At 44.8% G+C, this 19,573-nt stretch overlaps 1 protein-coding gene across 4 annotated transcripts in view; it reads left to right on the forward strand.

Annotated features, from left to right (window-relative positions):
- Window positions 1-19,573, forward strand: part of LOC128873681 (rap1 GTPase-activating protein 1) — a 63,668-nt gene that overhangs the window by 21,321 nt on the left and 22,774 nt on the right. For 3 of the 4 annotated variants that reach the window (XM_054117409.1, XM_054117419.1, XM_054117438.1), the window contains 2 exons: window positions 16,067-16,175; window positions 16,357-16,449. In XM_054117409.1, coding sequence (XP_053973384.1) covers window positions 16,067-16,175; window positions 16,357-16,449 — 202 coding nt within the window. Of the gene's footprint in view, window positions 1-405; window positions 3,069-16,066; window positions 16,176-16,356; window positions 16,450-19,573 lie in introns of those variants that run through there. The other variant, XM_054117427.1, reaches the window with a different exon arrangement.

Genomic DNA, 19,573 nt, shown 5'->3' on the forward strand with positions numbered 1-19,573 from the left:
AGGCAGGGGATCAAGGATGGAAAGCAACGCAAATAGAATTTGACGAGTAAACGAAAGAGCGAGGCCGCGCGAACATTAACCAAAGAGAAAAAGCGAGAGATCTCGAAGAGGGGAAAGATATTTCCTCCCTGGGGGCCCACTCGTCGATTTTCCTTTCCCCGCATCGTTCTTCTCCCCTCCCCAGGCTTCCCGGTCAGGCGAGCGATCTACCCCCTCCGGTGCAGTTGCGGCACTAGGATCGGGGCCTTACGAGCGCGTGACGCATGCCTTCTTGTTTCATACTCGCTTCGTCGGGCTGCGTGCACGCATCCACGTGCGTTCTTGGCCGAGGCCCATTCAAGTGTACGTGCGGGAATCCCTATATTTTGCTTGGTTGCGTGATTTCGCGAGAACTAACATCACGTGCGCGATACAAAACTCGATCCCTCGATCAGTTTTTCCCCTGTTACGTGCCGCGTGTGTGGTGCTTGTCTTGTAATCGAAAATTACACGCAGAAACGTTGGTCGCGAGTGAAGATAATCGATTCGGAATCGCCAAGAATTCGAGTTGCGCGAACTGCTGAAACGCGCAATGTTCACGGAAATTGGGTGTATTCGAGAAAGACTGTATGCGTAATACCTCTTCGACCGTTATTTGAAACGACCTTGCCGACTTTCATCGTAAGAGCTTTTGCTTTTCGAGGATAGCGTTTTTGTATTCGAGGAACGGTGGTAAATTCCTCGAATCGCGTTACGGTCGGTAAGCTACGTCACGCGAAACGTCCTACCCATATTCGCGCAATATTTACACGCGTATCGCGTATCGAACCGAGAACTCGGCTGGTATCTATCTATCAGCGTCTCGAGCCTTGTTGCGCGGCCGCGTCGAGAGCGGAGCTCTCGTTGACTTTTGTCATTGGATTTCTCTCGAGGACTCTCTGCGCTCCCCCCATTGCTCGCAGTGCACTGCGTAAGTACGCTCGGCAAACAATCGACACATACGAAGCGGCGCAGGCCTCGCGCGTTTGCTTCGTCGCGGTCGCGGTCGCGGTCGCGATCGTCAGTGTTCGCGCTCGCTGCGTTGATTCCATTTAGCATCGAACGCGTTCGTCTCTTTTCGTTACCGACGCGGATTAACTTACTTGGAACTTGGGACAAACGAGTGAAAAATTCATGAAATTCGTCCGAGGAATAGTTGAATTACGCGATTCGCGAGTGGTGTAACGTATGCAACGCAATTTACCGCGAGTGCTTCGCGAGTGATGCGCTTCGTCTGGTTTTCCAATTCTAACATCCGACAGCGATAAATCAGTCAACTCGTCTCGTTACCTCTGCCAACGTTCGGAGCCAGTTCGTCGAGCGTGACTCAATTTCTCGACAACCGGGCTACCATGCTCGTCGAACGACACGTTTACCAGGGAAATTTGATTCGAATCGTTGATGGTATGTTTATTCGAACGAACCGTTGTTCGAAACGCTTTCGATTCCATCAACGCGAAACGTGATTTCGTTCTTTAATCGAAATTGCAATTTTTATCTAATCAAGAGCCGATAAAACGTTGCCCATCTTCCATCGGCTATCGTAAATTTGTATCCAGATAAGAAGTTTGCCCATTTCCGGAGTGAAACGAACGAGGTTCGTAGCGTCGTCGGCTTCGCGTTGGTTCATTCAGAAACTGGAACGCGACTGGAGCAACTCGAGTGCGATAAGCCGGCAAGAACGAATGTGTCCCGTTCGCTGTCGTTACCCATTCGAAACTAAGTGCATCGTCGCGTCGTTTGTCGTGGATCGTCCTTAATCACGTACACGAGGACAGTTGAACGATAAAACGCATTTCGTTTTATTTTTTACCGTGAAAAAGTTGCGTCGTCGCGCCTAAGATTGCGTTCCCGTGCATTCCTAGTATCCTTTGCAGCGTTATTTATTTCGTTCGGAGAAACGTATAGCCGTACATACACACACATACATACATAATATCACGCGTCGTTTTCGTTGATAACGAAGGTTCCTCTAAAACACCTCGTTCGGTTCACGTTTGACTGTGTAATAGAAGAAATCGGAAGGAAGGAAGAAAGGAACATCGAGCCGGAAGAATAGAGAAGGTTCTCGAGGGTGCCGGTGATCAAAGGAAGGAACGCGATACAATCAACGTTTTGTGTCCTATTTAGAATTGCACGGCCGGTGCATATTGGTTCAAAGTCAAAGCCACGGAAAGCAACGCATCTTTTGGAGAGAGCTCGCACGTAAGAGAGCAGCCAGCACGTTGGCCGTCGAGGCCTCTCTTTGATCTGGGAAATCGAGGAACCGTGACTCGTTGCCTCTACACTTAGCGGCTTATCTGTCGGTTCTGGCTCGATGGTGAAGCAACAAGGCCGCTGGAAAGCCCTGGCGCCTTTTTCCACGTGGCCGTTGTATCCCGCGCGGATAAGTTCCCCAGCGGTGCGTTAGCATCGATCTATCGTAGAATCGACTCTCTCGGTGGATCGTTGCGAGAACGCGGAAACGCGTCAACGCGTCGAGGAGAATTCATCGACGAGAGCCCGCCCGCTTTCGGCCGGAGGCCGTGGACGCTTATCGGTGTAATAGTCGCCGAGAGGAGACGGGATAGAAGAAAGATCGAGGAAGAGAAAAGTTTGTGCGCGGCGGAGAATCGTGGGTGGAAGGCGAGCTCTCTTCCAGCAGATAAGACACCCGCGACGAGCAACAATTACCGGCAGTAAATTATATTACGGCCGTCTAGGAAAAATTACTGACAAAATAATTACCGTGCACACTGGCCGAAAGACGATTAATCGTTCGTTCGTAAATTCACGATCGAGGTCCGTGAATCGTGAATTTTCGAAAGGCGGCACGAGAGATCACGAGGTGCGTGGAAGTGCACAGTGTTCTCGCGATCGTGGGCGGTGTTCGATGATCGTAACGTTGTCGTCGGTTTTGTCGTCGATCGTCGCTGCACGATATTTGTCTGGATGCCAGTTCTAGAGGGCGGAGTAGCTAAGAAGCGAGGTGTCGATAGGGCTGCTCGCAAGATGCGGATGAGACTTTGCACCGGCTCCAAGGAGTCCTACACGCTTCTTTCCAAGAAACGGTAATCCAGCAAACTCTTATTTCACCTTTTCTACTACACCCACTACTTAGCATCGACGTTAAACTTGAAAAAGCGGAGGGCACCGTGGTACATATTAGGTTTCAGTTTAACTAGTCTACGCGCAAAGTATGTATAGATATAATTCGAGTTAGGGTACCATGCAGATATTCTTCCCCTACGGTGCTTGTCGTTAGGAGTTTAGACTATGCCCGTTATATCTTGGTCGGGAGCACACCGAGCACCGACAACTTTGCACGAAGCCACGTAACGAGCCGTAATCTCGCGGTAATTTACCAAATGACAGTCCATAAATAATTCGTTCGTAAATTGTGATTACGGGTATCACCGACTCGGTGCCTTTTTTTCTTTTTTCTTTTTCCTTTTTTCTTTTTTTTATGCGATTTGGCTGGATCGCGCGCGGACGTTACTCGTTCGGAATCTCAGGAAATCGAAATGTACCATAATACAACGCGATACATACCGCGCAATATTGTACCTGGGAAACGTATCGATTTTCGACGCATCCCAAGCGCCAACGATTTCTTATTTCCAAGCAATACCAACCGCGATTGCTTTTCTTCCGTTCTATGACGTTTCGATGATATCAACGTTTTTCAGCGAACAAAATTGAAAACGAAACACATAGAAATGTCATATTTGAGAAATGTTTCAGTAGCTCGAGTCGTAAACTCGTCGCGCGATCAAATTTCTACGATTAACCATCATCGCACATCGGTTGACATTGACACGTTTCTATCGGCATATTTGCGTTCCTAAATGTTACGGCCAAACAACGAAGACAAGGAATATTCCAATCGACAATCACAAACAGTATTATGGCAATTCGAGGCTCGGGATATATCCTGCGTACCGTTGTCATAAATATTCATCCGCGCCGGGTACTTAAATTATCTACATAGGACGTGGATGCGAGCGAATTGAGAATTCCAGGCGGCTCTTGGTGAAAATTGTTCGTATCCGATTACGACTGAATACGATAACCGTCTCGATGCCTCTTGAATCCTTTTCACGCGGTGACGAAGAAAAATATTGCGCGTATGGCGAATAAATCGCCGCAATTGCGTATAGGACATACGCATTGGAAACCGCCTTGCGATTAATTACTCGAAACGCTAAAAGAAAAGCAGGCACGCGCGTACACTAGCGAGGTACTCCACTCTCCCTATTCTGTACTTTTGAAATGAACATGTCCACTTAAGAATCGCGACAGACAAGTCAGCCGTAAATATCCATCGTGTGACAAACCGTTTTATCCGCTTACAACCCTAATACGATAATTGGTTCGATGACTTGAATTTTCTTTTCATCGTATGTACAAGGGTTAATGCATGGACAAGGCAAATTGACCGACGCGTTGCACCGTCACGAAAATTGTGTCATCGTTATTAATACCGATTTTGATGTAAGGGGAGAAAACGGGATGATCGGATATTGGGCAGAAAGGCAAACACTGTCCCTTCACCTTTTCGAGATGTAATCACGGCAACGCGTGTACGCTTATTCGAAGCTCGGTTACGTCGACGGTGAACCTATAAATTTCTTTCCAATCCTTTTATTTTCTTGCAAACGTGCCGTGATAGCGCGAGCGCCCTTTGAAGTTGCATTCAACGCGAAACGTCGGCATCGTGTTAGTGGAAAATACGTATGCGTATAACGTTACAAATATATTGCAAACGAGTCGTTTATGTTTTATTTCGAAAAATTATTTATTGCCCTTCTCGTAGCAAACATACAGAGATTGTAATGACGCGAAGACGTAGGAGCACAGAAACTGGAAACTGGCAAACGTACGTTTCGATTGTGCTTATTATTATGCGATATAAAAGTGTAAAAGTTTATGGAATTTTATTTGGTACGATGTGTTTGTTTGGAGCATTTCTGAAACGGGTGGTTTTGCGGGTTGCACGATAAATTAACGAAAGCGTTTGCTCGCCATTGTACGCGTCTCCTATCTTAGAGTTGGTCGGCTCTGCTGTAAATTCAATCCAAGAGAAATGTCTTTTTTCGTCCTTGTATCGCAAGCCATCTCGTTATCCTTACGATTCCTCGTAAGTACATAGTTGGTTGTGGATAGATACGCTGATATGATGGTTGTTATTGAGATCGCTTTCTTAGGTTTCATCATCGTTTTTATCTTACCTGTAGCTAGCCTGTAGCTAGCTTTATCGTCGGTGGAGATCTATTGGCTGGCCAAGCGTGCACTTATCAAGGATCGCGCAAGAAATGCTAGTTTGCTCGATATGATTCATCGACGTACGAAAAAGGATGTCGCGGATAATTAGATGCGCGGGGAGTGAGAATGTGCGATATAATTTAAAATGGTGGTATATAAGGTGAAATTAATAGTTGATCGTAGACGATATCGTGCCCTTTTATTATTAAATCCCCATTTTTATTTCGATGAAATTTCTCTTAGATGTTATTGTTTTATTCGTTTCATTGAACGTGTAACTCGAGAACAAGTGGCCGTATGTTCCTGATATCTTCACCGGGCTCCTCGGAGCTCGCTTCTCTTTCTTTCTGGTAGGTTGCATACGAGCCACGCCACGCCACGCCACGCCGCGGCCGCGCAGCTGCAAGAGTCGCGTCTACGTCTGTCGTTCCTTTTTTCCGCCTCGCTCGGAGTCTGCCTCGTTTATCCGATCATCCCGTCTCTTCGCCTCCCAAGAATGAATCGAACCTCTGTGAATCGTCTAGCGGATTTTCGATCGGCCTAGCAATCGCGCCAAGAGAACTGTGTCGTTACTCGTAGATTCGCCGTTTCGGAACTGTTTCATAGTGCTGTGGTTAATTTTCCTTACCGCGACGGATATCCTCACCTGATATTTCCAAGTCCAAGGATTCGAATTTGTCAATCTTCGTTACTCGAATCTCAAAGAAATCGAGGTTCGACTATGGATTCGCGGTTGGTTTTTCATTCAGGTAAATTACGATAGAATTCCGATTATCGCACGGTATATGCTGTCTACAAGTGTTACTTCTCAGATCTGATATCTCGAAGCAAGAATCTGATAGCAAGAATTTGATAGCCCGTTTCCTACGAAATAGCCACGATATAATTTATTAACGGTTCGATGAAACATTTGACCGGTAAGTTTTCATATTATACTAATTGCAATGAACGATAAGAAGATTTGATAATCGTACAATTGAAAATTCAAAGTTATACTTGTTTAAACTGAAACATGTTCTCTTTTCAAAGTTCGTATCGCGTGCAATACATTTTGTAAGCGACAAGGTCGCGTTCTATCGTACCTATGAAAATTCTAAGATAAAAGTAAAAAAGAAAGAATCGACTTTTATTATTTTGAAATATTGGCCATTTTTTTGTAATCAACCCGAAATAAATATGTCGCTTGGCGATTATTTATACGGCAAAGCAACTGAAATATCCAGGTCAAAAGATCCTCGCTACAAGGGCCACTAATTTTGCATAAAAACCGGAAGACGTCCGGATCGTTGGCCTATTTTGCATTCATTAATTCGAGGCAGAGGCGTTCGGCCGCCTTGTTCTTAACTTTATTGCATCGCAACGATATTCTTATCGCTGCGGGGTTTTCGCGGAAACGAGGAATAATGGAATAGAATGGTTCATTGTGTAATAGCAGCGATGACGATTCCTCGCGTGTGATTCCCAGAACTGTAAAATAAACGAAGCACGCACGCACATTCGCTTTCGATTCGGCACGGGCCAGAAAAAGAAAAATCCGAGTGTATTTTCTGCGCGAATTTTTCATCCGTAACGCAATTTTTGACTATCGCGTGCTTCCGAAATGATTACTCTATTTATCTATTAAATTTATTATCACCCAGTGGTACTCTATCGAGTCCAACAGAAGATATTTCCATTGTTTCTTGGATCGTTTAGTACATGTTGACGAATTATTCGTAAAGCGTGATCCTTTGATTGTTTTAAACGGTGCGGTGTATCGGGTACGTGCTTCTATGATGACGAACAATGCAAAAGAGCCACGTGCGTGACAGCATAATCCCGCTTGTTCCGCCCACGTGGTTCGAAATCATGCGTATCCCCTAGTCCCCTTGAATGCGAGTCACCGCTAAATCATTCGTCAACCCTCGATTTTGAAAATCCAGATCGCAAGGGAAGCTTACCACGAGGTTAAGGTTGAAGGTTTGGGCTGACGAAACCCTGCTATTACCAGCGGACGTGTCATTTTTGTGAAACCGGCTGTGCACCGTCAGCGTCGGATCACGTGCATGTTCACGTTTTAACATACATAATACACATCTGTACTAATTTTATAGACTTTGAAAACAATATATTATTTAAAAAATTTCATTTAGTTAGATTTAATGTTTAATAAGGTGTCTCGGTAGCATTAAAAACCGATAGCATTCAGAAATAGGTAATCGTACTGTAATTGTGCCGATAACTAAACAACAAAATTACGTTGGTAATAGCTTTTAAAAGAAGGAGAAGTTTAGCAAAAAGCTGATCCGTCGCGTCGCGTCGCGTCGCGTCGTTGCGCCGCGTCATCGTGCGTGATACAGACCGGAAGGAGTGACACGATCCGACAAGAATGTAGAACGCGTCTGAAAATTGGACGAAATTAAGACGGGTCAAAGATCTAGGGTCATGTATACTCGTTGATCGCGAGAAAAAGAAGATTTTTCAATGTATCGCGTCACCGTTTGCCGAATCAGACGAAACGTATTTTGCCATTAAGGGCAGCGATGAATTAAGAAAGCATCTGCTTTCTCGTTCGTAACACTCGGTGCTCTGTAAGTTGTATGGAAGCTGTTCGTATACGCAATCACTTTGAAACTATGTCTACGTGTACGATGAAAGATTTCGTCGGTCAACGTTACGGTAAACAGTCTAATCGGAACGATAGAGATTTCGGTATCGCGCGCGCGTTAGTTGTAAATTGAACGAGGAGGCGAAACGACCTGTCGTCGAGCGTGAAAACGAAAGGAATGCGTATTCGCTCGTAATCCTTCGTTCAGCGTCTCCACCGTAGCAATAGTTGGGCTGGATTGTACGCGAGCATTCGGAGGCTGGAACCAAGAGAGGTGAAAGGTACATGGAGCAAAATCCGATCAAATCCTCGGTCAACCACTCTAAATAAAATAGAGCTGAAACTTTTAAATTCGGGCATGTCGAGCAAGTTTTTAGTCTCAGTTTCGATTTATTACATTTCTAATCTGATTAGCGATTACAATGACACGGTAGCCGAGATATCGAGAGTAAGGCAGCCGCTAATTGAGCTGCTAATTAGGAACATGTTTCGCTAAACTATTAATCGAAGGGCGCCGAGACGCCCGAGACGCCCGAGACGCCCGAGACGCCCGAGACGCCCGAGGCACGTAGTTCCGATTCTGAAAGAGAAGAGACGTGTTCGGTTGGCTTCGCTTCTGGACAGGAAACGAGCGATTAAGTGGCCATAGCGGGCTTATCTCGTACGAGAGAAGCAACATGCTCGACTGTTGGCAGAGGGTAGTCTAGAGGTCGCGTCCGAAAGAAATACCGAAGGACCCAGCGAGGAAAAGAGGAGGATAGAGAAAGGAGGTCGTAAACACGTTGACGAATCGGCACGAGACCACGGTGCGGCGCGCTGTGTAAAACGAGCGTGATCGGAATGCCATAAGAGCCAATGTACAGTGTGTATCGGCTGTGTAAGCCTGTGGCAGCCGTTCTTTACCTTTTTTGATTCGTGCCACGTTTCGGAAGAAAACCTTTTATTTGCCGACCTCGCGACACAGATTGCGCAGAAAATAAACTGGCATAACTTTTAATCGTAAACAGGTACACCCAACAACCTCCGAATAAGGAATTTTCTAGTTCTGCTTTTGAATTTCCAACGGTCGTTTATTCGCAATATAGGCAAATATACATATATGTATAGGCAGTATAGGCAAAGTCAACGCTCGCCTACATCGTTACAATTTTATTGTAAACGGTAGGGGTAGGTACGGTTCGACGTTGGCGTTGGCGTTGGTGGCCGTACCATATTGGACTTTTTAAAGACTGCTGGATTTTGGATTTGCGAATGTAACCGCGGTGTCGTCCAGCGTCATCCAGCGCCTTGTCGCGCCACGTACGCTTTATTAAACCAATCCGATTACGCCGTGGCCAGGGAGTCATGTTTGCACAAAACAGACGTTATCGAGCACGTAATCTTGCTGAATGGAGTCGTACACCGTAACCGCAATTCCATCGCATACGGAAGCGGTGAGCATAATGCCGACAGGGGACGCCAAACGGGACCCGTGCCTCCCTTTCTTCGCCTCGGACATCCACAATGGTGTAATCGGGAGGGTGTGCGGGACACTGGGCACTTTGTGAGTCACGCGTCATCCATCGGTGCACCCCTCTCGAGATCATCATCGACGACCCCTGCGGCGAGCCTCCGTTACTTTACGAACCTATACTATTCTATCCGGACGGCTATCAAATTTTTTCCTCTTCTCTTCTTTCGTGCCATCGATAGAGTGACCGATTGTCATTCAAATACCAATAACGATGAGATGCTGGTAGACCGATGTCATTTTCTTTTCGTTTTTATCTCTTTCACTTCCATTTCAGGGATGTTCGAGTCGAGTCGAATCGATTTCTCGTTGGAGTAAAGTAAGACTTTCTTCTCTCAATTTTACAATCTTCAATTTCAAACCAAGTTGGACGATTTTATTTTCAGATCGAACGAATTAGGAATGTAAGCCGTTTCGATTGTTGGTTTTATCAAAGAAATTTTACTATCTTTGATTACGATACTTGTATCGAGACGATAAAAAACGTGATAAAATGTCAGCATCGCTGCTTTTATCGAGCGATACACGCGCACCCGAGAGCATCTATATTATGCAAAACGGTTTTCATTTATTTACGTCATTGCGTTTTCGAACGTGAAATATGAGTTCCATTACCCAACGAACGGTAGGAACTGGTCACTGGTCCCATTGTAGTCGTACGGTAATGATAATCGACGGGATGCACAGCACAGTGGGCACTTTGTGAGTTATGCATCATCATCCGCTGCAACAGCCCCAGCGGTCATCATTGTCGACAATTCCGTTTACGCGATCCAGTTTTTTATGTTTCCTACCGTTACTACCATTTGTCGTTTGAACTCGTAACCGATTGACCGACAAATATTTTTGCAGCGAATAGAACGTAAACGGTACCATCGGAATTAAACTATATTATCGTATTATGTAGGGTAGGGGAATAACTAATAGGATCTCAGAGGACGACTACGGTGTAAAATGCATTGTCTAATTTATTTGGATTTGGATTGTATCCTCGTCGAGGACAATACTATATCGTCGTATATCAGTTATATCGGATCGACGGGGACGCCTGATAAGCGATAATAACTGGTTGATAGACGCGAACGGCGCATCTGGGACCTACAGACGTTCGTCAATTAACACCGTTGAATATTAGCATTCTAAATTGAGTCATCGAATTACAATGTCGTGCAAACTGGCGCGCGTGTGTCGCAGCGTATTTATCAAACATGATTCGGTAAACTGATATTATAATCTAACATATGGGAATAAGGAGGTGTAAATAACTTGGGATTACATACGCAGTACCCGTAATAACAAGAACGGCTAGTTATGTCGCGATTAAAGCATCGGTGAATTTTAGCGTGTCGATCGGACACGCCCCGAGAAACGTCCTCGTGTGTAATAAGACGAATAGCATCACGGGGACGAGGAGCGTAAACTAAGCTAGCACCACGTGGAATAATGAGTTAGTAGACGGTGAATCGTGAATCGTCACACATACAACCGGGCCATTCGATCGTCTGGCTTCCCTTTACTTGCCGGACCCAACGTGTTGCGAAATTATTCGAAATTTTTTGGTGCAATTCAAATCTCTCGATGTTTATACGCGTACGTACGTTTTACTTTGCTCTAACAATTTACCATTGCCTTGTACGATTATGTTTTTTGCTCGATTATCGTACAATGCGAGAAAATAAGCGACCACAAAACTATCGATGACGATGCACGGAAACGAAACGATTCCACCAACATATCGATGGAAATCTGTTAAGCGGGCCAAGTTATGACTCAACGTTCGATCTCTGCAAAGTCGTGCTGATCTCTTATTAGACTCGTAAGCCGAACGTGGCGCAACACGATACCGAACTCGCTATCGCTACATGAAATTCCTTCAAGTACAATAATATATTCTAGGTTGAATCATAGCTACGGCATATGGACGTTCCGTTGCGGGGCTCGTTATTGCGTGTCCGGCGATCGAGAAGCGTGTTCAACTACTCGCAGGAATCGCGGGTTGCGTTGCGTTGATGTTGTATGTAGCTGGGCGAACTGTGAAACTAAAACGGCGTGCAAGGCCCTCGAGCACGTGTATCCGTACGTTCGTATATCGACAACACGTGTAAACGGCACGAGCGGATGATTTTATCTCGATAGAGAGCAGAGATACGTAATCCATACCGTGCGCCATCGTCGCGGCCTTCGCTTCGTGTTCCGGACGTCATCTGGTTTGGAAACACGCTTAATAAGATTTTGGTCCGAGTATAGCGTTGGCCTCTTCGAGTTGCATGCCAATGCCTCTCCTGTTTACGACGTCTGTCATAACAGACCGAGCGTATGCCTTCAGTCTTGTCACGTGGATTCGCTTCACTCGCGTGTTGTTCGGCCTTTAATTAAGTCTGCGTTACGCTCTCCTGCCGGGGCTTGAATTTTTACCTTCGGTGTGCAGGATTGTCAGGGACCGAAGGATCCGCGTACCTTCTCTCGAACTGGAGAATTTCGAGGGTGCCATCAAGAGGCGTGAATGGTCTCTTTGTCGAAATGCAAATGTCAACGGGATGCCAACAGGCGGCATTATGCTCGTTGAACAATGCCGAAATACTCGTAATAATGGTAACCAAGGAAGAAATATGGACTATGCAAATGCAACGATGAGCCCGGAAAGACTACACACGGTGGATAGAGGCGACGAACTGGCATCGAACTCTCTCACTCTCATACATTTTTCTCGCGTAGATTAAAGGCACGCGGCTATACGAGCAAGCGACATATGCTACGAGTGTGGAGTTACGCATATATCACGTCGTTGTCAACCCCTCGAGCGGTCGAACCCCCAAAATTACGAGAGCCACTGTTTATTATTTCTCTTTCGTCCTTCGTGGTACCCTCTGTCCAAACATACGGCGCGCGCTGTCGCCGACGCCGACGCCGAACAAGCAATTCTCCAAGAGAATGTTCATCCTTGTTTAATCGTTTTAAGATAAATAAATCAGGCTGACATGTTTCTCCGCCACTGGACCATCTATTACCCCTACCGTGCCACGTGTTGCATCCGTTCGAGTAATCGACCCCCTACGGGCTGAATTTTTGTTCGCGATTCTAACAAAAATTGCACCGAACGACTACAAGATTCAGGCGCTTGACAATTTTAACTTCGTTTTAGAAGTTTGTACACGACGAACGGTTAAGCGATCCAAGTATACATCGCATTCAAATATCGAGTTCGATTAAGAAAAATATAAAGTTTATGGAAAATATCGGGAAGCGAAGCGATCGAAATTTGAAACCGTCCAATATTTTCTTCGACACTTGTTATATCTTTCCTTTCGCTTTTCGAACAATTTCTACCCAGGTTTACATTCTTAGATTTCTCCCACGAATATTCCGCGTATCGCGCCCCATGGAATTCGAATACGTTAGAAATATAATCGTGCGGTATCTACGCATCTGGATTCGAGCGAAGATCGAGAAGCAAAGTACGTATCGTGAACGCCGTCAAAATGTCCAACGTACCGGCCAATATATTTTCATGTTTATTCGAGGAATCGGTCCCCGTACCGGTAAATGCAAAATAGAAGTAGCGTGTGGCCGAACTGGGTGATTTCACGAGCCTTCTCAATGTCGAGCACGTGGGCGTCGCCGTCGCCGTCGCCGTCGCCGTTGCCGTCGCGAAAATTACGCAAGAATCGCGCGCTATTTTCAAGAGACGACGATAGGGGGCCGTTTACCTTGGGATCCATCGACCAATTCCTCGCTGCAGAAGCAGTGTCCTTAACCCTACGACATCTCTGGTAAACGTCATAACGACAGTAACGACAAACTGATACCACCTTCCATCTTCCACCAGTCGTTACAATTCAATCTACCGGTATAGAAACACGTGAAAATGAAAAATAGAGGAAATGAGAGAATAATTGTTCGAATGTCCAAGAGTACACGATCCCCTTAATATCGGGGAACACGCGTCCCATAAATCAAAATGGGTAACGCCCGATGGCGTTGATGCATGACTCTACCAATTCGTCGATTCTCCATGCATCGTAATGAAGTTGTTGCGATCGATCGAGGGAAAAGAGAGCGATCGTTGTGACTTGTAACGACGCGGACTGTTTCGGTGATCGATCAATGCCGATGCGTTTCATACAAAGCAAATATTTGCGGATCCAATTGAACCGGGATGAACGTAACACGTACATAGTAGGTGTATACATATGTATATCCCACGATTCGCATTACGAAGCTGAGTATTAAAATTCATTATTTGTTTTGTACTCTTGATGCCTTTGTACCTTGGTGGAAGACTTGAGACGGACTTATGTACAGATGAAACGGAAGAAGAAGAGATTTTTCGGAATACGGATAATTTCAAATTATCGACTATAAATTGTCGTTGACCGCATTACTGTGTTCGAAACGCTTTGTAATTCATCGTCAAACTAGCTAGCAGAGACCCAAACACTGATATGCATCAACATATTCATATACGCGTATGACGTTACGAGGGTGCGTCCTCTCCTAACGCATCTGTCTATCCGTCAGTCAACAGTAAACATGAAAATAAGTAACTGTAACTGTCGTGCGGGCGTTGCGATAACTTTCACGAGATAAAATTCTGTTGCGAGCTGCAATTGATTTATGGAATCGTAACGAACCGTTGGCTGTGGCGTTTCGCATCGCTCCAATTGTTTCCAGAACGCGCTTGAAAATGAGAAATCTATTAGAAAAGTCAGCCTAGCGTGGGTTAATTTTCTTTTTGTTCGTTCCGTTGCGTCCACTCGGGCAGCTCTGCCGACTCGTCACAGGGGCTTATTAAATTAACTCGTTTAATTGAACCCGTCCTTTTATTTCACGAGACGACTGCACGTGCAGCTCCCGTAGAAACCCGATTCCTATGGGAACGGGCGCTATCCCGTAACGTCCCTCGTCTCTCCCAAGCGCCCTCCGTTGTTCTTTCTGGTTTATACGCGATTAAAACTGAAAGAAGAAAGGGTTTCGAACGCGAACCATGTTCTTTTGGAATACAAGATTCTAACGTTTTTTGTTTCTTTAACGATTGCAACTATTTGCTGGATTCGGAACTGCCCGATTCTGCTGCAAATTGTTTCGAAAAAGGAGACCGATGTAAATTGAAAATTGTAATAAAGGTCGAAAGTTGAGGCATGAGTGGTGTATATCGCTGGCCCAGCGGTCCAACAGCACGTCTTAACCGACGCGAGGATTGGTCCAGGATAAGATTCGGTATTTAGTCCAGTGTACTTTAATTTACAACCGCGTATGATAGTAAAGTAACATGTTGTAAAATACCACGGTATCCAGGCACGCTGATCGTTTACGGTAGCTGACGAAAAGGAATGCGCAATTATCGATAAACCGAACGATAGCGGCCAGATACAGATTCCGACCACTTTCGAAATTAACAAATTATCTTGGTGTGTACTGAATGTATCAATTATGCCAGTCTTTCCTACAAACGATCTTCGAAAAGTGGAATTAATCGATTTGTCTTAAGAACGACGAACGGATCGGCCAAATCGACGAGTACCGAGCGTAACTGTATCCCGTGTCGCATTTTGATTAGTTTTACTATCCGGCTAACGACTGTTATTATGCCTGCTCGTTTTGATCGATGTCGTTCGCAACGAGTCGAACGAGCTACATCGAAAACGCGATCATTGCTGTTCATCCGTCTCGCATAAACGGCGTGCATCGTAATTTCAAACTAATTGCCGACAGATCTTCTCTATCGACAGGAGGCAAGCATTATACGGCGATACGTATCGTGCCTCATGCTTACGTTACGATCGGGGATAATTCCAAGAAATTAAGTCATGATCGCGTACAAGAGCGAAACGTTTTTCCGCCTTTTGTTCCTTTTCTGAAAACGCGACAAGTTCGGATTTTTTTTCTCACAGGACAACCAAGTATTTTGCATTAGCGAGTACCTAGCCGTCTGGTAAACATGTTATCGCGATAAAACGTAGGTAAGTTTATACGTAATTATCAGCGTTTGCGATGGAGAATACGAATTACGTTATCCAAATGAAGATAAAGAATTTCCGTAGAAATCTTACGTCTTATTCGTGAAATTGACAAAGGAAATTCTGGAGGACGAGCGCCGATATTAAAAATGAAATAAAATAAAAAGAAAGAAAAAAAAAGAGGAGCGTGACTGTGAGTGAAATACGTTGATCGCTGGCAAAGAAGCGAAAAAGTATTTCTGTCGGTGGGAAATAACTACCGGGACGTTTACTTTTCCCTGTAGTTTTTTCTGGAACCGTCCCGATTGCAAGTATCGGGCCAGCTATGGAGCGACACCCCGTGACTCGGGCCGCGCCATCGGTCCTTTATGGCGCTCGACGAAGAGGAATGCGCGATTATCGACAGATACGACGATAAATGTCAGTCGCAGAAAGATTGCAGTTCGTTTTAGAAGCCCGCCGATTTGCCTTGTCTGGCTGGTTATCCGCTTTCTCGGTCGTTCGACCTTCTTTCGCAATCATAGCCGTCGCGTCGATCGCCTAGCTACGCGTTCGCGTTGTTATCAAATCTGCGGATCTTTCGCGGAGATCCGTACCGTTAACAATGATTTTCTCTTGGACGATTGTTGAACGTTTCACGATACTCGCGGGTCCAATTTTTCACTGGTTTCCCAAACTAATTGTAAACAAATATTCGAAACGTAATCACCGATAAACGCCTAATCCCACAAATGTTTTTCACTCTTTCAGGAGGCAACAACTCGAACAGTCCGTGTACTGTGAGCCGGAATCTCGGCGTAACGCTGTCGAAGATGAAAGGCAAGAAGACGTTCAAGGTGCCAACTCGGAAAAAATTAAAGTGAGTATTACCTATATCTTTAAAGAGTATTCGACAAATATAGCGAACAGCGTTAAAATGCTTGCGCAGACCGTGACGGGTACAAAGATATTCCTTAATAATCGCGTATGACAAGTATTTTGAATCGAACAGACCATATGTACTTGGAGCAACGAGTCGTTACTGGCTTTTCCTGTTGCAGAGCACCACGCAAGATTTATTCGAATTACTCGAGAGGGTGCAGAGTTCGCGCCTCGATGATCAACGATGCGTCTTGCCGCCGTACTTCTCCCAGGTAAGAGACACATTCCTCCGATGCTCCGTTTCCATTCTATGGAATGAAATGGAATTGAATTCTATACTTTTCGAGAGTTTGAATAGAATTCACGCGATAACGGCGCCCGTGTGCTTCCAAGATGTTGTCAGGATATTGCCTCAACGTGTCGTAAAACATCTACATCGTTTGTAAAATGTACCGCGATAATCTGTAGAATCATCATCGAAATTAACCAGAAAATTAACTAAACAAGCATGGTTAGCTAAACATGCGGATGCGTCTTTTTACGCCAAGGCAAAAATGCCAAGTTATCGTAGGGTTTTTCTGTCGTTTCAACGTCTGCCACCCAAATGTGACATTTGTACTCGTGTGTCTAACACGTGTGCGACGATACCGTGAGAAACTTGGATTCGCGAATGTTTCTGTTTTTCTAGTTGAACTTGCATCGATAAATTAGGAATCCGTCGTTCTTGGTGTGATGTCGATAAGTAAGAGAGGCAGAGACAACGTACCGACAGCTGTTTCATTGTCCCGTTTCATGCTCCCGTCGGTTGGTACGGAGTATTCTTTACCAGCTGCGGCATACACAGTCGTCTATGATATCCATGTCTGTGTTAATGTCCTTTGATCAATTTCTTTTAGTATTTCTTTTAGGAATAAATAAAGTATACGAGGATTAAAGTAGAATAAAAACAGAATAGCGAAATAAAGGTATATTTGCAATAAAAATAAGTAGATGACGTGAAACGTTTTCGGCCAACTCGTTAAAGCTAAATAAAACTGAACAAATAAACAATTTGAAGAAACATTAAATTTGTCGATGTACCAGAGTCGGTGAATTTTCTTCACATTTTACTGGCGGAAATGCACGGACATTGAATGAAAAGTTGGAAATACGAGCCAACGCTATCGGTGAAACCGAGGTGCATATACGATCCTCAGGATGTAAGGGGGAGGCGTACGCTTCCGGTCGGCCAGGTAGGCGCACCGGAAGTGCCGGTTGAACCACCACGATCGACCGTGATGGTGTGATTTTAACCGAACAGCCAGGAAGACTGTCTGATTTTCTGATTTTCTGGGTTGCTCGTTGTCCGTGAAGATCGAAGATTCGTGTTCGCCGACGTCTCTGCAGTACACAACAGGTTATCGTACCCTCGCTTCTACGTGGGAATGACCCCGAAACCGGCGCGAAACAAAAGTCGAACTTGACATCGTTACGCTTCGAGAGCGTTGCGAAAGCGTTATCGTATCTAGCAAAACAATTCTTATTCCACACTCCACGGACGGTACACTCATATTTTATTTTTATTTCTTTTAAATTCGTACTTCGTACAGGCTAAATTCACGATTCGACGCATGGGAGTCCACCAATTTCTTCTTCGTTTCCGTGGATCGCTCAAGTTTCTCTCCGGAAATAACCGGTTGACAAGTATACTCATGTTCTATCGGTTTCTCTACAGTTTCGAGAAGATCTGCTTACGACTGAACGAAAGTTTCATCGTCCGGAATGAATAGATATCGATATCGGATTTCGGTGTTTTTTTCTTTCTTTCTTTCTTTCTTTTTTTTTGAACAGGCAGCTGCGCACAGTTTGAATTACCATCGGTGAGAAGCGACGCGTTGAATCACACGATCTATCGGTACACGAATATTTTTTCAGAGAATATTCTCGGTTGACATCCTCTTTCCCTAACTGTAATAAACGCAAATAGGGTGATGTTCCCCATCGGTTGGCAGTGCGTTAACAGAGCGTACCTTTTGATCGATAATCCAACTATCCGACACGAAGCGTACAGTCGAAGAAATACGAATTCTTTCGCCGCTAACCGTATACAAGATGGTGCTTTAAAAAGTTCAACAAACGTATTTATTTTCTAGACATTGTCTACGGATAAAAATTGTACCGATCTCTAGAGCCATGAAAGATAAAAAAAGAACCTCCTGCCCGTGTCGTGGAATAATCGAAACGTCCACGCTAGATACATCACTCGACGAAAAAAGAGTTACCCTCGAGAGTATCGATGTCGAAGAAGCGAAACGCAATTTAATGTCGCCGGGCAAACACATTCGACGAATTGGAACGATTTGTGTACACCAAGTCAGAATTAGTCTCACATGCCAAGTTCGAAACGATCACATGATCTGGCTGGTTGCTTTTGTTAACCCGTACGAATTCTTTCGTGTCCGAAGGTAACGAAGGTAACGACAGGTGGAGGAAGGTGAAACTAAGTAAGAGGAAACAGGCTGTCAGGGCAGAGGAAGGATAGCAGGAGAGCGGATGTCATTTCGTGGTCGACTTATTTCGCTGCCGGTAGCTAGGTAGGTAGATACCGCGGCTTCCCATTCCTTTGTGTCCACCTCTTTCATTATTTTACCCAACTTCCTGCGTCCGAAAACGACCAAGCTCCTCGGCTACGACCGTCTCCGGATGCGTTCCTCCTCTCCGTCGACCCTTTCACCTTGGTTCCTCGTTTCGCGACTTTTCGAAAGTGGATGTGTCAAGTGTAACTCGCATAGCGTGAAATTAAATTCTTTAATATAAATAACGAAATAGAAGCAGTTTGAAATAGCAATTTTCTTAGCGATCATTGTCTTGGACTCGACCACTGAAAGTAGGTCGAGCAAATAATTTATCGTAAACTTTGTAGGTAAGAGAAACAGTCCAACGTCTAAACGCCATCGATCTCTCTTACATTGCCAAAACTTTCGATCAAATAACACACTCCAATTATAGCAATCGCGAGTGAGTATTCGAAACGTTGGACGAATTACAGGCTCGATTGTTGACGGATAAAAAAAAACCCCGCGGTATCGTTTCGCGTTCGAGGATTTCCGAACTCGAGACGAGGATACTAGTACATAATTATAGCGTAAAATTAATAATCGATATTTCAAAAGACGACAGATGCGTTCCTATAACCTGAATATTTCATTGGCTGCGTTTCTTGTTACCTTATGGTAAAAAGATATTGGACAGAATTGACTCTGCGTACGAAAATGAAATGGAATTAGTCGTGGCATAAATGAGCGTAGCATACCGTGGATTTGTTCCAAGTCCAAGCTGCGAGGTTGTTCGACGGTTTTTTCCCCGAGAATTAATTTGAAAATACGGTACCTCGAAACCTCGTTGATTGATCGTTAA

The sequence above is a fragment of the Hylaeus volcanicus genome, chromosome 1 (genome assembly GCF_026283585.1).
Source record: "Hylaeus volcanicus isolate JK05 chromosome 1, UHH_iyHylVolc1.0_haploid, whole genome shotgun sequence".
Taxonomy (NCBI): Eukaryota; Metazoa; Arthropoda; class Insecta; order Hymenoptera; family Colletidae; genus Hylaeus; species Hylaeus volcanicus.